At 37.5% G+C, this 21757-nt stretch overlaps 1 protein-coding gene across 1 annotated transcript in view; it reads left to right on the top strand.

Moving 5' to 3' along the window:
* Nucleotides 1-21757, top strand: part of BMP5 (bone morphogenetic protein 5) — a 53846-nt gene that overhangs the window by 7615 nt on the left and 24474 nt on the right. Inside the window, exon 2 of the mRNA XM_065730803.1 lies at nucleotides 16134-16326. Within this exon, the coding sequence (XP_065586875.1) occupies nucleotides 16134-16326 (193 nt within the window). The remainder of the gene's footprint in view (nucleotides 1-16133; nucleotides 16327-21757) is intronic.

The raw sequence follows: 21757 nt of genomic DNA, 5'->3' as shown, positions 1-21757 counted from the left end.
GTAATTACAAGGAGGGCAGTTCCTTTTTCTTCTCTTTTTAGCCATGGCAGTTCCTTTCAGCTTGCTTTCACGAGCCCACATGCTAATGGAGTTCTGCAGAAAATTGATTGATTATAGTCTGATCATGCTAGGTGTCGTCTGGTGTTTCCACATAGCTGAGAATGAACAGTTTATGAAGTGCCAATTGCAGCCTCCAGCTAAAGAAAGACTCCCCAGGGCTACAGGAGGGCTCTAGCTGCTAGCAGACTTCATAATGATTTCCCACACTTTTCCCCATCCTCTCCTGCTTGTCCTTTCCCTCGTCTCTAGCCCCCTCCGCCTGGGCAGGGTCACTGAACTTTAATTTTCTGTCAGTGGCGATCAGCTGGGGAAAGGATTAAAGGGAGAGAAGCGGTGTGAGCAGGGACGGTGCGGGAGATGGTGGAATGAGGGAAGGAATGAGAGAAAAATGGCAAAGCTCCGAGCAGGACTCAGGGAACAGAAGCCCCTGCTCAGCAGGCAGCAGGCTGCGGGCCTGGGAAAGGTTCTGGACAGAGGTACAGTGTATGCTGGGAGGCACTGGTGTTACTGGGAGCCTCCCAGAGGTATTGTGAAGCAGAGCTTTGCACAGACCAAGACAATTACAGAGGCGTGGGGGAGCAGCAGTGAAATGGTCGGAAGAGGAAGGTGTGAGCAGACAGAGAGATGAACAGCAGAGAAAATGAGAATGTCATAAATATGGATAATTTATAATTGGAAGAGAAAATAAGTCTGGACTTGGGTTTCTGTTTCCAGCAAGCCTTGCAGGTGAAGGGAGTGGTTTTCTTCCCAGTCCCAATGGCAGAGCTGCTACCTCACCCCTTAGCCATCTCCCCAGGCAAAACTACTCATTCTTGCAAAATAAAATGCATCCCTCCCCACCTCCAGTATATGAATGCAGGGAGTGCACAGACGGCCTACTAACGTTTATGGTCATAAATAACATAGAAGCTAGCTTTTAAAAACCACAGGTTAAAGGATGAGGGCTGCCATGACGCACACAGAGAGATTGAGATCAGAGGAGAAGCTAAAAGGGGTCAGGAGAAACAATGAATCCCCTTGTTCTTAGTAATATTTATGAGTGCTCCACTGCACCTAAAGTTCATATTTTATTGGCTAGGCCATGGGGTTTCCCCATTTGCTCATCTCTTAAAATAACACCCTTGGTTAAAATTTCCTATAAAACATAGAAGTGCTACAGCAGGCAGAACTTGTCAACCCTGACAACTACATTATGTATGTCTGTGGGTGAGGTACACCTAGCAGGACCTGGTTTGTGTTTGGAACTGGATTATGAATTTGTTTCCATACAAAAAAACGATTGTGAACCAAGCTGAGGAGGATAAGTTTTGCAGTCCAGTTCTCCATTCAGAAACTTCCCATGATTACTAAGAGATGCTCCAAAAGCTGAATTTAAATGTTTAGTTTTCAACTCTCTGAGCAACTGCTCCAGTGCAATAGATTGACATTCTGGCTGCTATTATATAATTCTATAGCATGCGTGGTACTTTGACAGAATGCAGCTTTGTTCACACTGTAATTAGAGCAAAGTGAGACTACATTTTGTAATGAGTCAGAGTGTAGAAAGCTAATCGGGACGGCTAGTGATGGTAAAAGACATATATCCATACCTGTGCAGAAGCAAAATTTCACTTCATCCTCTGAGGTAGAAATGTGAACTGCTGAAATTTTTTTATCTTCTGCTTAGCAATGTTACCCATTCAGACCCCATGAGAACCTGGCTTGTAAATCCCTCTGTAGACTGCATCTATCAAATGGAATTGTTCTAATACTCAAAAATTTGACTGCAGTCAAATAATAAAGCTTTATTCATTTTATATAAAAAAACTGTGATCAAAAAAGCCATGGTCCAGAATAATCATAAGTTAATAATAACTTATCTAGGTATATGCATATTAAATATTCCCATGTAAAAACTTAAGGAGAAATTTAGATGGGATATTCAATTGTAAGGTACTACAAAGTAATTAAAAAAAATTATGTTGGGCTTCTGCAATTTGTTTAGCATCAGTTTCATAAGTAGGAGTGATAAGATATGTCCTGGCAAACCTAGGCTCCGGGAGATTAAAGAGTAGAAACAGTAAATCATTTGTGAGTCTGATTTTGGAGCAGTGGGGGTGGCATTCACTGGTGCATGGTATCTGGAGCAGCAGAATTCTAGAGTAATGATTTGCAAAATAAATTAGTTGAGAAATCATAAAAATGGGCAAACAGTAGTGTGGATAATAAAGCAGAGCAAGCCCAGCATACACCTTCGCGACACCTGTACTCATCACCTTGTGGTAATTTTGGCTGGCAGAAATCCAGAAGGGACTTACCTTTGGGAGGGCTCTTCTCAAGTTGCATCAGCTGGGTTGTCTATCTGACTGTCTGACTGCAGGTTACAAAGTATTGGTGATGTAGAAGGTTAATCTGCTACAAGGCAACCTGATTGCCTTGTACGTGAGGTGCTGCACAAAGGTCTTGCAGTGAGTCTGCTGCATCCCCAGCCTAAACCTGGAAGCTGGAGTGTGAAATGACTGAGGAATAAAAAAGTAAAAAGTTGAAGAGGATCAGAGAATAGAAAGTGGGCCTCAGTTTTTTGAACCACAGAATGAGCAAATAGTTCTGTGTCCATTTTCACTTCTTTGTACTCTCATTCATGAGGACAAGTGTTCTTTTTTCTTTTACTTTGCAGAGGACTATAACAGGTTTTTTTGTTTTTTGTTTTTCCTTCTTGTGCAATCTCTTTTTACTGTGGCTGGCTACCCTATGAAAGATATTGGTCCTGAAAGCCTTGAACACCTTGCCTTTCCTCCCAGTGAGCTCAAGGCTTCGATAAGCCAAGGACAAGAAGTCTTAAGACAGTTTCACAAAATAATGAAAAAGAAATACTGGAATTAAAGCATCAAATTGGACATTTCTGACCTGGTGTAATGCATGGTGAGCATGTGGTTAGTGTAGCTCTAGCTCCCAGAGCGTAGGCTTTTGCCTCTCTGTGGCATGTGTGCATGCGTATCAGTGTGTGTGTGTATGGATTTGTGTATGTAATATAGAAAGCATGTAAATCTTTTCAGTTTTAGTCACTGGGATTTTTTCCCCCTTAAATCATAATATTATTTCCCATCAATACTATGTGGCTTTAGCAGCCCTGACCTTTCAAGCTGCCTGTTTGGACCAGTGTTTATCAGATGACCATTTGACCTCCTTGTTAATTGTACTTAATTACATCCTGTCGTAACATTTTGAAATAAGGAGGAGAGTTTATGGATCTGCTCCAAAGAGCTGAGGTCTAAAACAGCAGACGAATTCAGCGGTATGAGGTGCTGAGTAATCTCCTAGTTAGATCAGTAAGAGCTGTGCTTTGTCCAGTTGATTGCAAAACATAAACTGCTCCTTTTCTATTTATGATCCTTGGTATTTCTGAGAAGAAAATCCCACAGTTTTCTTTATTCTGAGAAAGGCTTCTCCTCACTGATTCCCATCTTGGAGCTTTCTTTAAAGAGTTCAAGGAAGGAGTGAGAAACCTATCAACAGCACTGCGAGGGCTGAAGTTCACATACGATGAGACAAAAGAGATGAGCCACAAATGATCTCTCAGTGGTTTTCCAAAGCTTCAGAGTTCCTTATGCTTCCCTAGCATTGCTAGTTCCCATGACTTTATTGAGACTTGTATGATATTTGGTATGAGACATTCTGTGAGTTAGTGATTTATGGGAACATCTAAGGTTTCATTAAAAAGCAGCAATTATCCTGTCATTGCAGGAAAAAAAAAACACAAAAAAGAAAACAAATCAACACCCAGAAACAGATGCAGTTCTTCAGAATGGGCATTCTAAAGGCACAGAAGGCGACTTCAAACACTCAGTATTTTGTAATGCTTTTCATACAGTTGATGTCTTCTAAAATCCTTAGCGTTGATCATATTGCTTTTCTTCTGACTAAAAATGATATGTCTACGCTCTCTATTGTTATTGTTCCATAGCTCACTTGTCATAAACAGATTATATTAAACATGCTTTCCTAAATCAATGAAAAAATAAAATAAAAGGAAGCTATAAAATATATACGTACATACATACACATCCTTAGCTGATTTAATAATTCATCTCTTTTAACATCAGAACAGTGCCAATGATTACTGAGTGAAAATCTACACCTAGGACTTTAAAAAACACAAAGTAAAGGAATATACCTTTATTCTTGCTTTTATTAGGACCCTGATAATTAGATTTATTGGAGAGTGAAGTGCTGTGAAGAATTGTCTGCAGTGATGAATTACTGCATTATTGTAAAAGATCTATTGCACATCATGAGTCAAACTTTAGATGAATTAGTCAAATTTAGATAAATTTTAGATTTTGTGATGTGCTATGAAGCTCTAGAATGATAAAGTGCTGCCCGTGAATCGCATACTGTGAACTGGATGGAATTCTTGTGGAAGTTCAAAACCTTTAGTAAGTCTTTTTCAGGGAGGAACTGCTAAAGCTGAAGAACAGCTATAAATAGTTGCACTTACACAGTTGAATATTTTTTATATGTTGATTTAAGTTTGTTTGGGAACTGCTGAGTCACAGCATGAACCAATCATTGAGCACCTGGAGAAAAAACCCAGTTAACCCTGGGAACACAGGTGAAGGCCTCTTAGACCTCACTGAAGGGTTGACTGCTACTGAGAAAGGATCTTCTGTTGGAGATTCTGCCTTTGTGGAATTTTTCATTGAGCCTAGATTTACAGAGAAAGGTGAGCATTTTTCTTTTTGTAACACTAACTGGTTGTGCTGGTCCTGCTGCTTACAGTTACCACCTTCTGCAATTAGAAATGCAGAATTTGCTGAACATCTTAGTGAGGTAGGGTTTAAATTTTCTTTGGTGTAAACTTGTAGAAGTTATAACTGAAATTGTACTATTTAAATGTGGTGAATTGCAAGGAGGCATGATTTCTATTTGTTTATTATTATTTGGGTACAAGTATAATGACACAATATAATATTCTTTATTGAATCGGTTTCATATTAAGTATGTTTTCAGAATGAAGTTCTTTGTTTCCTTGGCATGCTCTTCTGTTAACATCATTTTTATTGCTCTTGAGATGAGTTTCCGTTTTAATCATATCCCTTAAAGGGATAATTTTATCACTTCTTAAGACATGGATTTAATAACTTATTTATTTATTTCTGAGGCTTCCTATTGTAAGGAGACAATACTTACAAGCTTATATGTATGTATGTATTCTTAAGCACAGTTTAAATAGTATTGTCTAAAAGGTATATCTGTATAAAAACTAGTGGGAAATACAGAGATTCTTTCTGCTGTAGAGTGAATACAAATAAACTGAATTGATGCTGCAGTTCCTAGAGTTGGGGTGGAGGAACTGATGCCATTAAGACTAACAGTGTATTTCCTCTATTTTTGTTTCCTAACAGTTGTGTTCCACGTTGTTGATATTTACACATATTCATTAGTAAGGTGAAAACACATAGGATGTGCTTGCTAGCATGCACGTGTAAGAGACCTAATGTAATAGGGATTCATCAGGGTATTCAAATCAGTGCAACAGATACATGTGTGAGCAGAAAGCTGGGCTCAGTTGGGACAGTTCTGAAACAAGCTGTAAGAAAAAATTCACACCTTCTCATCATTCTCAACATGCTGGAATGAAGCTTCCTTTATTAACGTTATACTACATTGATCACAGTAAATCCCACTGACCTCCTTTAAACCTTGCTGCTCCAGCTTGTTGTCTTCAGGCAGGGAGTGTGCTCTCAAAATGGGACTGGAAACAATTGGAATAGAATATAACAATTCAACAATTGTAATAGAAAATAGCATTGAAAATAAAATTACTATAAACAGGTGGCTTCTCTCTCCGTGTTCATTCTTAATCTCTGCTCAGAAAAGTTCCCCAATTTTGAAAGAGATTTGTTAGCTAACTATTTGGAGATGGGCTCGGCTTTGTCTTATACGTCGACATTAATTATTCCTGATTTTCTTTTTAAGTCCTTTTAATAATTTCTTCCTCAGTCTGTCTGAAATGATTTACTGTGAGGGATACTCACCTGTTGTTGTGTTATCTATAACTAACCTTTGCTCTTTCACAGTGCAAATGCTTTCTGAGAAGTCTTTTCTTTCTCTGGTAGAGCAGGCTGAAAGCTGCATGGCCAATACAGAGAATTTGCAATTCATCAACACTCAATTAGTTCCTGTCCTAGAAGAGGGTCAAAATATTATTTAACTTTGACAACATTTAAGTTTCTTTCAGGAAAAACACAAGTGTTTTTTACTTCTCAGTGAGGGTACCTATTCAGTATGGGGGATTGTTTGTAGGTGAAATAATCTCTCCACATGACAAAATTAATCATAATCAGATTAAACCACCAGAGCTGTAGAGGAGAGGGTGCAGTCCTAATCAGTGTAAGAAGCCATTCAAACCATAGCTAGCTCCTAAACTGGCTGTTGAAACGTGCCCTTTGAGAGTGGCTCAACACCTCTGTCCACTTTCCTGGCTCCTCTTCCTCCTCCCATCCCTTCCACAGCCACAGTACCTGGATTCCATCCCTGCTGTGCTTCTGGCCTCGTATCTGTTTCCCAGGATGTGGGGTCTCCAGACAGGCTGTGTTATGGGCAATAGCAAGTAGTTGCAGTGTGAACCTTCAAAACAAGGCTGATGACTTATCTAAGATGAAATTCCAACTTCTACTCTTCTACTTTTAGGGTAATGACTTCATTAATACAGAGATTAGCCCAGTATACATAAAATATAAATATGAGCCCTGTTGAGCTAAACTAGGAAAGGAACATGGCCTGAGATCAGACTTTTTAAATTTATGAATGCTGTTTGAAGCGTAGCATATCAAAATACTTTTTAGTTGTATGTAATAGGCCTTTCTTGGCTCTGAATGAGATGTTCCTGTGGGCTTCCTTCCTTATCATTGTTACAGCTGATTTTTACTGAATGTTTAGTCAGTGTTAATGGGTATGGGTAATATTAAAACACTCAGATGTGAATACCAGCTAAGCAGAAAATAGTGTGTTTAGTCGTATACAGTTCCATGTGCAGAAACACCTTCCATGGATGCTCGTATAACAAAATTCATTGCAGGAAACAGCTGGAGCTTTCTCGACAAAGTGAAGAAAATGGTGATGGTGAAATTACTTGTCACTGTTGGGTAGAAGTGAGCAGCAGAGGGTTAACATGAGCAGGAACTAAGAAGATGTGGGAAGATAGAATGTGCTTTAATGTTTAGTTTTACTCCCCTGCCAGCTGGCCTATGATGATATATGACCTTTCACCCTGCTCAGAAGTTATGCTCCATCTGTATACTTTTACAGTGTCAAAACAGTTATAACTTACACCTATTTTCTGACCATTGGGTCCCAAAGGTATAACTTTTGTTCCTACTCATTTGCAGCTGAACTCAAGAGCCATTTCTTTTTTCTGTCATTTGCTAACCTCAAGGTTGTGTTGATCTGACATCCTGACTTTCACACACAGTCAGAAACCTGGGAATAATTGTTAGTTTTCTTTGTGACAATTTGTGATTAGAGAAAAACAAAATTGCATACAAATAAAAATGGAAGTCTATTGACAGAAGATATCAAGATATGGTTGTTTGCCAAAGCAATGACAAAGATGTCATTGAAAATGCAGAGAAAATAAATAACTCCTGGTCATGGTGCAATAAGGGTTAGGTAATCTATCTATGTATTAGCTCAGAACTGGATATCTTCTCTCTAATCTGTTCTGCTTTTTCATTGGTGAAAATCATTTTTACTTCAAACTGAACACAAGCAAAAATCTAGTGGTTATGCATTTTTAAAATAGATATTTGAGTGCCTTTACAACAGTACGACTTAAGAAAATCATGGGCTCCTCCTTGTTCTGTTTGTAGCAGCAAACTGCACCCCATCATAATTTTGTTGCCTTCCCCTAGGCATTTGTTTGTAATGTCTCCCTCTTCTGGCAAACACTGCTAAATGATTGCCCAAAATATGATGTCTGGGTAAGACCTGTTACAGTTATTCGCAAAAGCTATGATCATCTGGGCGTTCAGCTACTAAATTTATGGAAGATTCAACTGAGATGTGTTCTGTCACAATTAATTGAATTAAAAAGGGTGCATATGGAGTGTGGTGTGTGGGTTGTTTTTTTTTTTTGTGTGTGTGTGTGTTTTGTGAGTAGAGAATCATCATAGATTGCATAGGTTGGAAGGGACTTTAAAGATCATTGAGTTCCAACCTCCACATTATACTGTAGAGACTAGAAATAAAAAATGGATTGCAAAGAATGGCTTTATCTACCCTTTGTATTAGGACTGTGATATTATCCAGGCATAAACTTTCGTGGTGTTGTTCACTTCCAAAGCTCTGTTAAAGCAGGAGTTGTCCAGTATTTTTATTCAGGTTACTTATTCCTACTGTTGCATTGGCCAGCATCAGACTAGCATAAGAAAAGCAGGGTTCTGCTTTTCCACTTATTCTGTATCAACAACTGAAAACCTTCCAGCATTTAATTATCACTGGAGCAGCTGCAATGTAGCACTTGTTTTGACTCACTGAGCAAGTGCACTTGACTTGGAAGACACAGAAAACAGTAAATTGAATGAATACCACATGTTTACCAGTGAAATTTTCAGCAGAATATTGGCTATTGAATGAAGACCAGCAATTTAATTAAAACAAATATTTTGTCCCGTATTTTGGTCTGTGTGAAAAGAAAGGCATCATAGGTACTCTCGTGGTGTAGAGAACATCTGGGAGATTATACTTGAGAGAGCAGAGCTCAGTTACACCTCTTTGCTCCAGGTATACATATTGTACTGTGGTTATAAAAGCTGCTGGAAGGCACTGCTCTATGGTATCTGGGAAATCTCTCATGCTCACAGGGAATGCTGTAAGCTTTTAACTACTGAGTTTTAGTTCTTAAAATTATTCCAAGAACATATGCAAAAAGAACATTTATTTTTTAATATGTCTCTGTAAATGCTGCTATTTGCCTAGTCCCTGCCTACTGCTTACTGAAGTTGAATATATGTAGGAAGATTTTGAGGGAATTAGAAAGTAGGCATCACATCATCTGAAAGTCTACCTTAGTAGCAACTCCAAAACATTCAAGCTATTCATTGTTAATTAATATGAATCTATCTAATCTTATGAACTACAACAGTAAAGTAGGAACTTAAAATTTCAGCAATAGAACAGTACTTTTCTGGTCATTCTCAAAAGTTGTAATACTAAATATTTGGGTAAGGTCCATGAATATTCAAACTTAATTTTGTTATATATTTTATGGAAACACTTTTTTTTCTGTGAAGGATAAAGAATGAAAAACCAATGTGTGCTTGAAAAAAGCCCAGGCAAAATATTTTTATTATTATTTTAAATTACAGTTTTAGTTTTCACTCTTGCTCTAAGTTCAGTTGCAGTCACTGAAACTTTTCTTATTGACTTTATCTTGCCTTGAGTTACTTTGCAATTCATAGGTTTTAGGAATTCTGTGCAATTATAGAAGGGATACTCCACCATTAAAAGCCTGGATTCAATAAATGATAGATGATTTTTTTTAATTGCAGCTGCCACTAACTGCATAGCATTTCATCAAATAATTTTCGAACTGTCTCTAATTTAGTTAACCAAAATACCTAAATGTTGCTCATTGATGTCAGAAACTGACTGAAAATACTTTAGTGAAATAACTTCAAACGTACAGCAGTTGAACTTGCCTTAGAGTATGACCTACCAAGCCTTCTCCTTTCTGTTTTAATAAGAAAATATATATTTTGTAAAATGGATTTGCATCACTCTTTCAAAACCACATCTGTAGGTCTATAATTACTTTAAATACAACCATCCTATAATAATAAATACAGAGAAACTAAAAAACACAGTACTGCAGTAATACTTTAAGTGAACTGTTGCAATGAAAAAAAGTAGGGTTTCTGGAGATTTACACCCCTCCATCTCAGTTAAAGAAAATTCTCACTGATTACAGAAATTGTTTAGCCTCAGCTAGAAAAGGATCAGAATGAGAAACTGAGCTATGACTCTGATGATGCATTTGGTGTTTATGTTATTACTTGAATGAAATGCAACTCAAGAAGACTGGTAATTTTGTGAGCACCTGTTGTCAACTGCCTACATTTTTCACCTAAGGTATCCCAGTATGACTGCTATTGGAATCTAAGTACCAGCTGATCCATTTTGTGCAGAGGTAAGTCCCCAGAAGATCTTGGTTCAGAAGGCAAATTCTGAACATAGCTAAGGCACCTGGGTAGTCATCACTGAACCCTTTGCAATATTTTTTCATCAAGGAACCAGATGACAATGACAGCATCTTTGTTCACTTTTTATTTCTCTAACAGATCATTCAACAAAGAAACAGGATGTGGTTTTGGTTTCTGTCTAGATCTAGGGTGAAAAATCAGAAGAAAAATGATATTTTAAGTTTAAAACACCTACTTTTCCTTACTAGTAGTTGCAGAATACAAATGGGGATCCCAGTGCTCCCTTTCTCAGCTGATGAAAATGGGCTGCAATGTGAAAAGAACTGCAGAATACCAGGTATTAGAAGAACAAGCAAGTAGGCATATGATTCTGAAATGCTGTGGTTAAAATGCTCAGATTGTCTAGTAGATGTCTAGTATCAATAAAATAAATTTAAAAAACAAAACAGATATGAGGAAAAATGTATTCCTGTTATTTTTGCCAACTTCTGTGTTGTGTTTGTGAGTGGCCCAGGATGTCCCACTACTGAGCTACTCAATATTCTGCCAGTCAGGATGTGGTCATTGAAATTAGCTGACATGGGTTAAAATGTTTGTTGAGAAAGGGCTATCTCTTATTCCTATGGTATGGAGCGGTTGACTAAAGGGGAAAGGTAGATAAACTAATCTCTTCTTATTATTGACTGGTGTCAGATAGTTGACTCTCCACATACAGAAGTGGCTCTCCAGTGACGATATCAGGCTCTGAAATCTGAAACATTCTTCTGAATGCAAATGACTATGAATTTTGACTTCTAACTCAAAATAGCCTTGATTGGGGTTCTTATAACTTTATGAAAGTGGTTAAATCTTATACAAATCAATCAGCATCACTTAAGAAGAAAAAGGGAATACTTGACTTTTGTTTTAAATTATCACTGGGAGAGTGTTTTTCTTTACACTTGACCTTTAAAAGTGCACTCATTTTAAGAGTTTTCTATAAGACTACTTTTTATTTGAAGATTAACAGATAGAAATAAAAAACTGCCATGTACTTCAACAAATTGTGAATTAGATTTTGCATTTTGAGGAGTAAAAAGAAGAAAGGTGTATTTGCTGAGTGAAATTTAAATAAAATATCTTAAAGTTAATATTTTTCTTCAACAGTATAAAAGCCTGCAAAAAATTACAGAGATTTAGCATTTATTTTCAAAAGTCTGTTTTCTCATCTCCTCAGCTGAGAATGATGTTTTGCTGAATGCGGTTCTTAAATTCTGTGATGCACTTTGTTAAAATTTTGGCATCTGTCATATCAAAGAATCTTTCACTCTGCTCTAGGATTGCATCTTTTCTCTTGTCAACACATCCTATGAAACATTTTTTGCCATACTTTGTAAAAAGCATAGTCACTAACATAGTCTGATGTTTAATAGTGGGAGAATGGGTTTCTAGGATTAGAATGCTGGAGAGCAGAGCAATGAAGTAAATAGCTATTTGATGTCTGTCTTTTCACAGTAGCACAATAGCTAATTCCTAGGGCCTCTGACCTTTTAGTGTCCTGTAACAGAGTACTTGCATTAATCTGTTGCTTATCTGTCACCTACCACATTTGATATTTCCAGCCTCTGCTTTCAATTATCAGTCATTAGAGGCAGCACTGAGTAATTTCAGGAGAAAATGCCTGGAACCTTTGACCTGTTTCTGTCAGATAACCACAAGTGTTCACTGTAGATAAACTATCATTTCATTATATTCAAGATGTAAACAAGTGTCGTTTGTAGTGTATCGGCTTACTGTAACCTTTATCACCTTGAAGTGATTAAAACTGACTGGTTTACTTAGTGCTCATACAAAGAATCCAAAATTAAACAGTGAAATTCAGAGAGATTAGTGCAAATGGCCCCTTATAGTTACACGGTCTGCAAGACCTCTTCTTTGCCTTGGCATGTATATGTAGTGGTTAAACATTAAGTTGATAAGAGAAGCTTCATGATTCATGAATCCAGTTGGGATTCTTGGACCCTACCTTGCATAATCAGCTTATTATAACCCGGCTTTGGTTTGCTCCTTACTTGCTTAAGAAACTTTCACTTTGCATATATGTCGCCACATACCAACCTCTTCAGGAAAAGTGAAACATGTCAGTGGGGAGCTAATTGGCAATGAAAGAGCACACAGAATAGTCCCATGCACTACAACATAAACTTCTTACTAGCACTTTTTACTTTTTTTTAAGCTCAATCAACAGTCAATTAGACATTTGTAACTGAATTGGTAATACACTGTTTATTTACTTCACTGTATGTCCATTTATGTCCTTTATATTTTTGTTAATGGAAGTTAATGCATAATATTTTTTCATTTAAGAGAACTTTTAGTTCAAAATATCTTTATGGTGTAGACTTGCCTTCATTCCTTCTGGACTGGGGAGAGTGTTAATACAGCATGAATATTTCATCAGTGAGCCACATGGGTGGAAAATATCATTCTTTCCTATCTTACACACACAGGTGTTTGTGATATTCCCCTGAGCTATGATTGCTCTGATGTAACCACAGTGCTGAATATATTAGTTTCAGGTGGTGTAAAAATACCAGTACAAAAAGCTGATGCTCCTGACCAATGTGAGTAAGTGAAGAATTTTGTTATCATCAGCACTGACTCTGATGTAGCAGTTCTTTTTAATTAGAGAAGTTATAGACTTCCAATAGTTAAAAAAGGACTTCCTGATGTTCTGGTCAACTGGTTTTTAGATGCTGTGATCTGTCCCACAGAGATGCATTTTGGCAGATGAACTAAACAGAGCTGGAATGACATGAGAATGATCTGGAAGAACTTAATACTTCAAAATCTTGAACTGTATTTCTCAGACTGCCAGTCTTGGAAAGCTGTCACACAGAAATAGAAATACTTAAGACATGGTGCCCCATTGTGCTTTAATGCCCTTTCAGAAATGCAGAGGACCTGATAGATGTCTTACTGTGCATTCAAGGTCTTCTCTAACAAAGCATTTATTAGATGCAGCAGAAAGCTCGATTTGTATGTTATTTTCTGCATGCAAATACTCAGTATTATTAAATAACATTTGTCTTCTATAATTTTTTATTCTAGATGCTAGACAATACTGCAACATGATTATGATTGCTTTTTTCCAGTCTGCTATATAACATAAAATTGTAACTTTTCTAAATACAACAAAGTTGTTCTTGTTTTGTACGTTGTCCTACAGAAATTTACAGTTTGAGGTTCTGGCTTCAGTGTGGAGGGTGGGACTTCCCTGGACTGGAGATTTTTTTCATGGATTTTTAGTGCCTGTTTTACACACCCCTTCATTTTTGGAGCCTATTGCTGCGCCTGGGCCCTGCCTTGCCTGCCAATTCTGTCCTGCCAAGTTGAGGCCTAAGGAAATCTTGAAACTGCATCCCTTTCAGATGGCAATGCTGTCTCTTCATTGGGTATATATGGATACATAATATCAAAGGTAACTGTAATTTGAGGCTCAACAGACAAGGGCTATCAGCACTCTTTCAGCAGTTGTTAGTGCTCGTGAAAGAATCCCATCAGTGGTTATCTCACTGTGTCATAGATGCTTGTGTCCAAATTGTAGTGTACACGGAGACTACTGCTCCTTCCAAACTAATGTTATTAATTAGAATGTACTTGTAAGAAACTAGACAAAAAGCAACCTCAAACCCAAGTAAAAACAGCTCAGGCCAGGAGTACTGGCATTTAAAAGTTTTATTCAGTCTAATTCTCCAGCACTTACTCACAGCAAGTTGTGCTTAGTTACACATGAAAGCTGGTAAATACTTGTTGAATAAATACTAACACAAGATACTGTTGCTGCATTAATTCTGGCTTTAATATATTTTTTTATTTGCTGATTATGGACGTATCTGTTCTAAGTTAGCTCAGCAATAACATTAGAAACTTGTGTCAGACTACGCTAGAAAAATCCTCCACAGTTCAGTGCATTTGCATATGCTAATCTCTGCCAAGTTCTCTCAGAAATGAAAGGCTTTACATGTACGTTAAAAAAAGAAGGCAAACAGACCCCAAACCTCAAGCTAGATCTCTGTATATATCTCACAGCTTAGAGCTGAGCAGCAGAGCTGCTAAATAGACTGTATCCTGTTTCTCTTCAGCAGCAGCCCATTCATCTCCAGGTACAGAGCAGCCCGTTTACATGCTTCTGCCTCTTTTCTGTTTTACTTTTTCTACACAGTGTAAGATGGCAAACCCACGTAAGCTAAATACACAGTTGAGCCAAGTAAACCTTGCAGCTAGCAGACAATTTTCTTTTTGTCAACCAAGAGAAAGGTCATTTTCACTGAAGACAGTGTGTTCTTATAACCTCTCTATTTTAATTTTGGTGATTCGTAAGGCAGTGTACTTTTCTACGCTTTCAAAAAATAATTCTCATGAAAGCGAAGATTTTGAAAGTTTTGAAAGGATGAATGTGAAGTGTTCTGTAGGGATCCAGCTACATGGCCACAGGTGACTGCTGCTCTGAAAAAGTGTAAAAGCTTTTGCTCCAGTGATTCTCATTTTAACACGTCCACAACTATACCCTTGAACAGCAGTCCCAAAACACAGCTTTTTTCAGCATATTTCTGCTTTGTATGATTACATATGCATTATAATAACATTATAATAACATGAACAGCATATGTACACAAGTATGTATGCATTGTGTGTATGTAAAATAGTGTCAGTGTACACATAGACATAAATATGTAAGTATAAATATAGTGTAATAATGAAGGCATTTTATCGTTTACAGATAAAAGGTAGTAATCTATACCTACACCTTTTCAGAACTCATGCTGTCCCTCCCCAGGATCTGAAGACAGTTATTACCAATATGCAGTCGGAGAGCAGGTGTTGTAGGAGGGAGCATTTAGTGGATCTGGGTGCAGTCATCTCTGTGTGTCAGGCTTTGTCTACCGTCTGTCAAGTTATGAGGAAAGTGAAACTTCTCTGCTGCTGCAGGGCCTGAGCACAGCTTTTTCAGAGGTCAACATTACGTTTCTTGAAAAGAAAACCGTGGATTATTTTCCTTTCTGCATCTGTAAAATCTGGCACTCATCTCATGAGACAGTCACCAGCCAGCACTGGGCCCTGTAGATTCCCTTGCAGATAGTCCTTTGTGGGAGTGGCACCTAACTCAGGGTCAGGACCACTGCAGATACATGAGCAATCCCCAGAACAGTTGTACACTGAAGTCAACTTATATCCCCATCCACCCCTGACCTGAGGGAAAAAGAGATTCATTGTTTTGGAACTATGGTGTCAGAAACATCAGCAGTGGCCCTGGACTGGGGTGCAGGGCCATTTTGCCTCAGCCCTGATTCATAGCTCCTTCTGACCACCGGTACGATGACGGTGATGCCATCAGACGGCAGCATGTGTTAATTCATGTGGCCATTTCTTGAATATATGGCGGTTGTAGTGCACTTTAGCACTACTTCAGAATTTAAGAGGGAATGGTAAGCACTCCCCTCATCTGCCTGGATATTAGTGAAGAGTAGCATTTTCCAGTGTCAACTATTTCTCTGATATTACTGCTGCTGTGCTTGCAACTAAACTGAAGTCCTAAATCCTTCTACAGCTTTAAGTTTGTCCATATTTCTAGTTACTTTACAATATGCCCTCTTTCAGCTTTTTTTGATACTCTTTCCACTCTGGCTTCTGGAATTTGTATAAAAGCCACTGAAGGTTTTTCCTTTTGAACTGAAGACATTTGGCTTGTGGAATTTCCTTTAACTGGAAGTATGTCTGAGCTTGTGGTTTTATTATTTCCACAGTTTTATATTGTCCTGTTTGTTTACTCCTAAACACGGGGAACACTCCATTAATCATGGGATATCGGTGTTCACCACTTTAATTTGCATTCAATTCTTTTTCCAACAGTTGAAAGAGACAAAGACTTCTCCCACCAGCGAAGGCACTACAAGGAATTTCGGTTTGACCTCACTCAAATCCCACATGGAGAAGCAGTGACTGCAGCTGAATTCCGGATATACAAAGATAGAAGCAACAGCCGGTTTGAGAACGAAACAATTCAGATTAGCATTTACCAGATCATCAAGGAGTATCCCAACAGGTACTATGTCGGCATGAACATATCATGCCTGAAGTAATGTTCCAGATTTCTATCTGAGTTAGAGAGGTGATAACTGATCATAAGCGTGCCCTTGGCAAGGCATTATTACTGTCGCTGTGGTTTGTGTTGCATTAATTCCTAGGCAACGTCAACAAAAACTGAGCAAGAACAAAACTTATCTTCAACATAATTTATTCCAGGTTTATGGAGTTGCATTTCCAACCTCACCAAACAGTCTGCCCGTGCACAGAGAGGGTGAGGGTTCATGTTCTCAGTGAACGAATGGTGGATTCGTATGCACAGTGTAAGCGTCTGGATTTGGTAAATACACCATTTGCTGACACTGAGGTACTACAAGCCAAGATTCAGCTAGCTCCTTAAGGGCAGATAGATTGTTCAATTTTGCTGACTTTTGAAGGGGCATGGTTTTTTTTGTTGGTTTTTTTTTCAAGTGTGTTTTAGTTCTGCAGAATGTAATTGAAAGATTGAATCAGGCACTGCCTTTAAGATGACATACAGACTTAACACTTGCTGCTTACAGTAACAGAATTAAAACAAATATGACATTAAACATGAGCAAATATCTGATTCTGTGTTTGCAGAACAGAGTGGGACATATTTCCAATACTGTGCAAGAGCCATGTAAATGACCAGATTTGACAAGACAAAGTAGATAAATATCACAACATTCCCATTAAAAAGTAGTAGCAATTCCAACATGCTTCTGAAAAAAATGACATGCCCACAAAGTATCAGAGTTTCTATCTAGATTGGTGAACATTTTAAAATTAAACTGTTAGTGCCTTTTATGTCTGAGCAAAGTGAGAAAGAAAAATTGTTATGAGTTAAATAAAAAGCTCCCTCATCTTGGAACAGATAACACACTTCTGTTCTGGGAATATCTAGGAAAGGCAATGGAAATGGCAGAGTAAACTTGCAAAGCATCAAACTCTCTATCAGCAGGTAGCTCAAATGCTGGGCCAGAGTTCAAATCTCTTTGTTGCTCCCAGAACCTTGAGCTTGTACCTTCCAGGTGAGATCTCTGACCACCAAATTATAAACATTTTATGGCTATAAAGTGGACTTGTTTTATGTTAATGGAGCGGAACGAACAGAAGGGAAAACACTTATCCTTCCAGAGTATCTTCTGCTTTCTTACTACATTGTGCAGGAATAGAACAGTGCAGGATATTTTTTTTTCCTCTGTGCTTAACTTGCAAAAGTTCTGTTGTTGTAGGTTCCAAAAGAAACTTCTTGGAGGAAAGAATGAAACTGGAAGGAAAAAAAAAATATATGTTTGAAGAGCATAGGTCAAGCTTAGGATGTTGAAAGCTCTTTACTTACAAAATCAACAGACATTTTTTTAAGAACAAGTGGGAAAATTAGCTTTCTAATCCACTTTAATGGGTTTCTTTGTAGGTTTGTTTTTGGTCTATTCTATTATAAAGAAGGCAAAGCCACTTACTCCTCCGAACCAAGGTGAAACTTAAGCATCTGACTTGTTAAATGACAGTTGTCTATATGAAACCACTGTATCTATCTTATTTTAGTATCTATCTGCACATTTCTAAGATAGTAAAGTAACATTTCTATTTATAAACATTTTACGAATACTTATATATTTCTATTCACTAGCCTAATAGCCCCTTGTGTTCTGATGGAATCATGATGTGGGAAGGATGCACATGCAGTGATGCACCATCCATCAGCTTTTCCCTATTATAAATAAGAAAACTTCAGACTTAGTCTAATGTTCAAGCATTTTCCTTCAGTCTCCACTCCATGTAGTATATGGAGGTGAGAGATTTAACATGTTGGGACTGGAGAAGACCACAGCATCCATAGTGGTCATATTTCAAACAAGGAACTTCACCTACTTGCTTCTTGGTATCCCTGGTCAGAAGAGCTCCTATGCATATTTTATCACTGCAATAAAGTTAGTTTTTGTCTTGGGACCCAGACTTCAGTGGTGTTTCTCATGACTTGGTCACCTCAGGTTTGTCCTGTGTCCAGACATGAGATTTTTGGTGCAAAAATTTCAGATTTAGGTGCAAATATTTCTGCAACTGCAGTGTGCTCTACACTCCTGCTAGAGTCATACCACATAACTGCTTAGTTTGACCCTGGCCCTCCACATTTCTTTGCTCTGAATGGCAAATAGGTGTGTCCAGAAGGATTCTGCAATCTTTTATATGTTCTGCTATGCCTATGGGTTTATGGTTTCTGTGTTGCAGACTTCGTAGTTTCAGACATTCTTCTGTCTTCAGAGTGGCTTCTGAAATGTGTGCATTGAAATCACTCGGAGTTTTGCTGAAATTAGTCTTTGAGATTGAAATTTTCTGTTTGTTCTAAGGAAATATGTAAAGCACTGCCAATGGCAAGGCAAGTTTTCTATTCAATCCTGCCAATGTACTCCTACCCTGATCTTTTCTCATGACGAAAGTAATGTGCTCCAACAGGCCAAATCCTTGTTCATGATCTAGTGGCAGCTAGCCACTAATTTAACTAAACCCCAAGGATTCTTCCCGCATTAGGGAATCCTCAAGTGGCATTAAGATACTAGAGCAGCTTTCTGGAATGAGGCGAGAGGTAAAACAGCATTATGGGGATGGCCTATTACATAGTAGTGGTCAGGATTCAATCTGGTCAAAATCTTTGCTGGCTTTCAAGGCATGCAGAGATGGTTTATTCCACCTTCACTTTCCTAAATGACCCAGGAGATATGGATCTTAGACATTCTACCTGTAGTCTCTTTGCTGAAATTCTTGACTGTGATAGCATTTCTGATATAGGCAACTGGTCAACTGAGACCGGACTGAGATTACTACACTTAAACAGCCTCCATAAAGGTAAAACCAATCAGCTGTATGCTGCCTGAATGTGCTCACTGTTGCATTTCAGGCTATTTACGACATAATGCTTTACTTTTTTATTATGTGTTGTGGACTATTTTTAAAAAGAAATATATATATTTTTAAAAATTAGAGCCAAAATTTGCAGCTGTTTTTCACTTTAAATGTGATTTTTGTTTGTTTCTTTCTTTCCATAGAATAAAGGAGAATTTTAAAACTGAAAATATGGTGAAATGTGATAAGAAATTTCAGTATCATCAGCTAATGGTAGAATACTGAACCCAGAGCAATCACTGACTTTTGAAGAGCCAGATTTTAAGTCAGTATTTATATGAGTTCTGAAAAAATTCATTATTTTACTGACACATATTTTTGATTTCTGTAGTAAATTACTGCTAGATGGGCTAAAACATTGGCACTGGTCTGGAGTTTTTTTTCTCTATTTTACTATTTTCTCTTGAGAATAAGTTCTAATTTTCTCTAGGTACTCACAGCTAATTTTTAGTTTATTTGCCAAGTAAATGGATAAGAACAATCTGCCTGTTCAAGTTTGTTATCACAGCCAGACCCTAGCAGGAAGGTGAACACAGCAATGCTAAGACAGAGCGATGTGAGTTTCTGCTGCCATACAAAATAATAAGTCATGCTGGGAAGAGATCCTCAGGGAGAATTTGTTCTTTACAAAGATTTCTCAGCTACCCTGTTATTAATATTCTGATTTAGTGTATAGATATTGTAAGCACTGACTTTTGAGAACTTTTTTATCATTCACAGCAAAGTTTGGAACTAAAAGAATATAGATGAGAAAATAATTGTGTATACCAGGAGGAGACAATAAAAACAAGAAATCATGGCACTGCAATATTGTAAGACTTTATATTTCACATAGTTCTACATTTTCCTATTAAATTTACTCAATAGTACAAGAGATATTTACAAATAACCACCATAAAGCCTGTTGCATTCAGAATTAAACTGTTCAGTTTTAAAGTTCTGATAAAACTGCTTATTAGAGAAAAAAAAAAGGGCATTTAAGACTCCAGAGAGAACTATTTATGAGCTTGTGGTACGTTGTTAATTTGTTCAGCGCTAGAGTAGCCGGTCAGGCTCTTTTGACTCGTAATACTGTTTTCATGTTAGCTCTGGAGGGAAAAGGTATGTTTACTCCTTGTGTGGCCATTCACACTGTTCTACTGGAATGCAAGCCATAAGTGCTCAGCAAAAGTTTATCCTGCAAAGGAAGGCAAAAAGGATGAATTTAAAAAAAATGCTGTCAATTTTATTAAAAATAAATAAATAAATAACGATTCACTCATTGCTGCTAAGCTCTTTGACCTGATTCTGCAACTGTTTCTCACGTACGGCAAACATACGCTTGTCTGAGCTCATTTGGTTTTATTTTCCTGTGTGTTGAACTAACAGAGTTACAAGAGCTATACGAAATGTTTTTTCAGAATAAGAGCTTTTCAGTGCGTGTAAAGTGGTTAGTCTAGATAAAACTGTAAATTCCTACCATGTCATTGTGATTAAGCAGACTAAGATTACTGCGACAGGAACATCATAATTCTAAATTAACTTATGCACAAAGCCATTTCTCGCTGTCTCTCTTACCTCTTTAAACATACATTCATGCTGGTAGTGACACGACTCCAAGGTCTGTGTAAGCCAAGTTTGCCTTGACTTGCACAGTCAATATGTAGAGTAAAACATTTCTTCTCGTGCATTGTTTTTTTGATTACTTTTTATAGCAGGGAAGGGAAAGGTTTATATAACAATAGACTTAAGTTTAAAAGGCAAAATGGAGAAAACAGTTTTTAATAACACATGCTGCTTTGTTGAAGCATGTAAAGTGAAACTGATGAGAGTTAAATATCTTGTTTTTAGTATTGCTGTTGCCATAAATTATCTGTAATACAGATGTGGTTCTGGAACCAATTGTGTCAGGAGATATGTGAAAACAGAACAAATAAACGACCCATGCTAAACATTTAGTAACACAATTATACTAACTCCCCTGAGCAGCCCTTCTGAATTACTGGAAAATTTTGTGGAAACGAATTTGAGAATATACCAGGGAACTGAGGGTTAAAATGTAATAATTACATTACTGAATCGGTATATAATTTCTACTTTGATATATAGACTTATTTTCTAAACATCTGTACTAATGTGAAACTGTCATATATTCATGTTTTGTTATATGATATCGCTGCTGTCATATGATATTAATAACAGATTTTTTAGCCACACTATGCCTTTGAATTTTAATTGAAATTTGAACGTGATTTTGACATTTTCTGTCATTTACACTGGATGTTTTATAAATGTTAATCTTCCTGAGACATTCTGGTGCTGAAAGATGAATCCTTTATGCACAGTCTCAATTATATATTTTGTGTATTCATACCAGGAACGAGATTTTTACATTTTCCAGAACTGCAGTTTTTACATGCAGGATCATTTCAGCAAGGCATCTGAGGGGAATACCTGTAGTATACTTAACAATTATGTGCTGGCTACAGCATATGCCCTGCAGTGTCGTGATGAGGAGGTGTCGAAGGATTATTCATTTGGACTGG

The sequence above is a fragment of the Cyrtonyx montezumae genome, unplaced genomic scaffold, assembly GCF_038088225.1.
Source record: "Cyrtonyx montezumae isolate F1298 unplaced genomic scaffold, pur_monq_1.0 scaffold_13, whole genome shotgun sequence".
Classification (NCBI taxonomy): Eukaryota; Metazoa; Chordata; class Aves; order Galliformes; family Odontophoridae; genus Cyrtonyx; species Cyrtonyx montezumae.
This window is presented reverse-complemented; position numbering and strand designations above follow the sequence as displayed.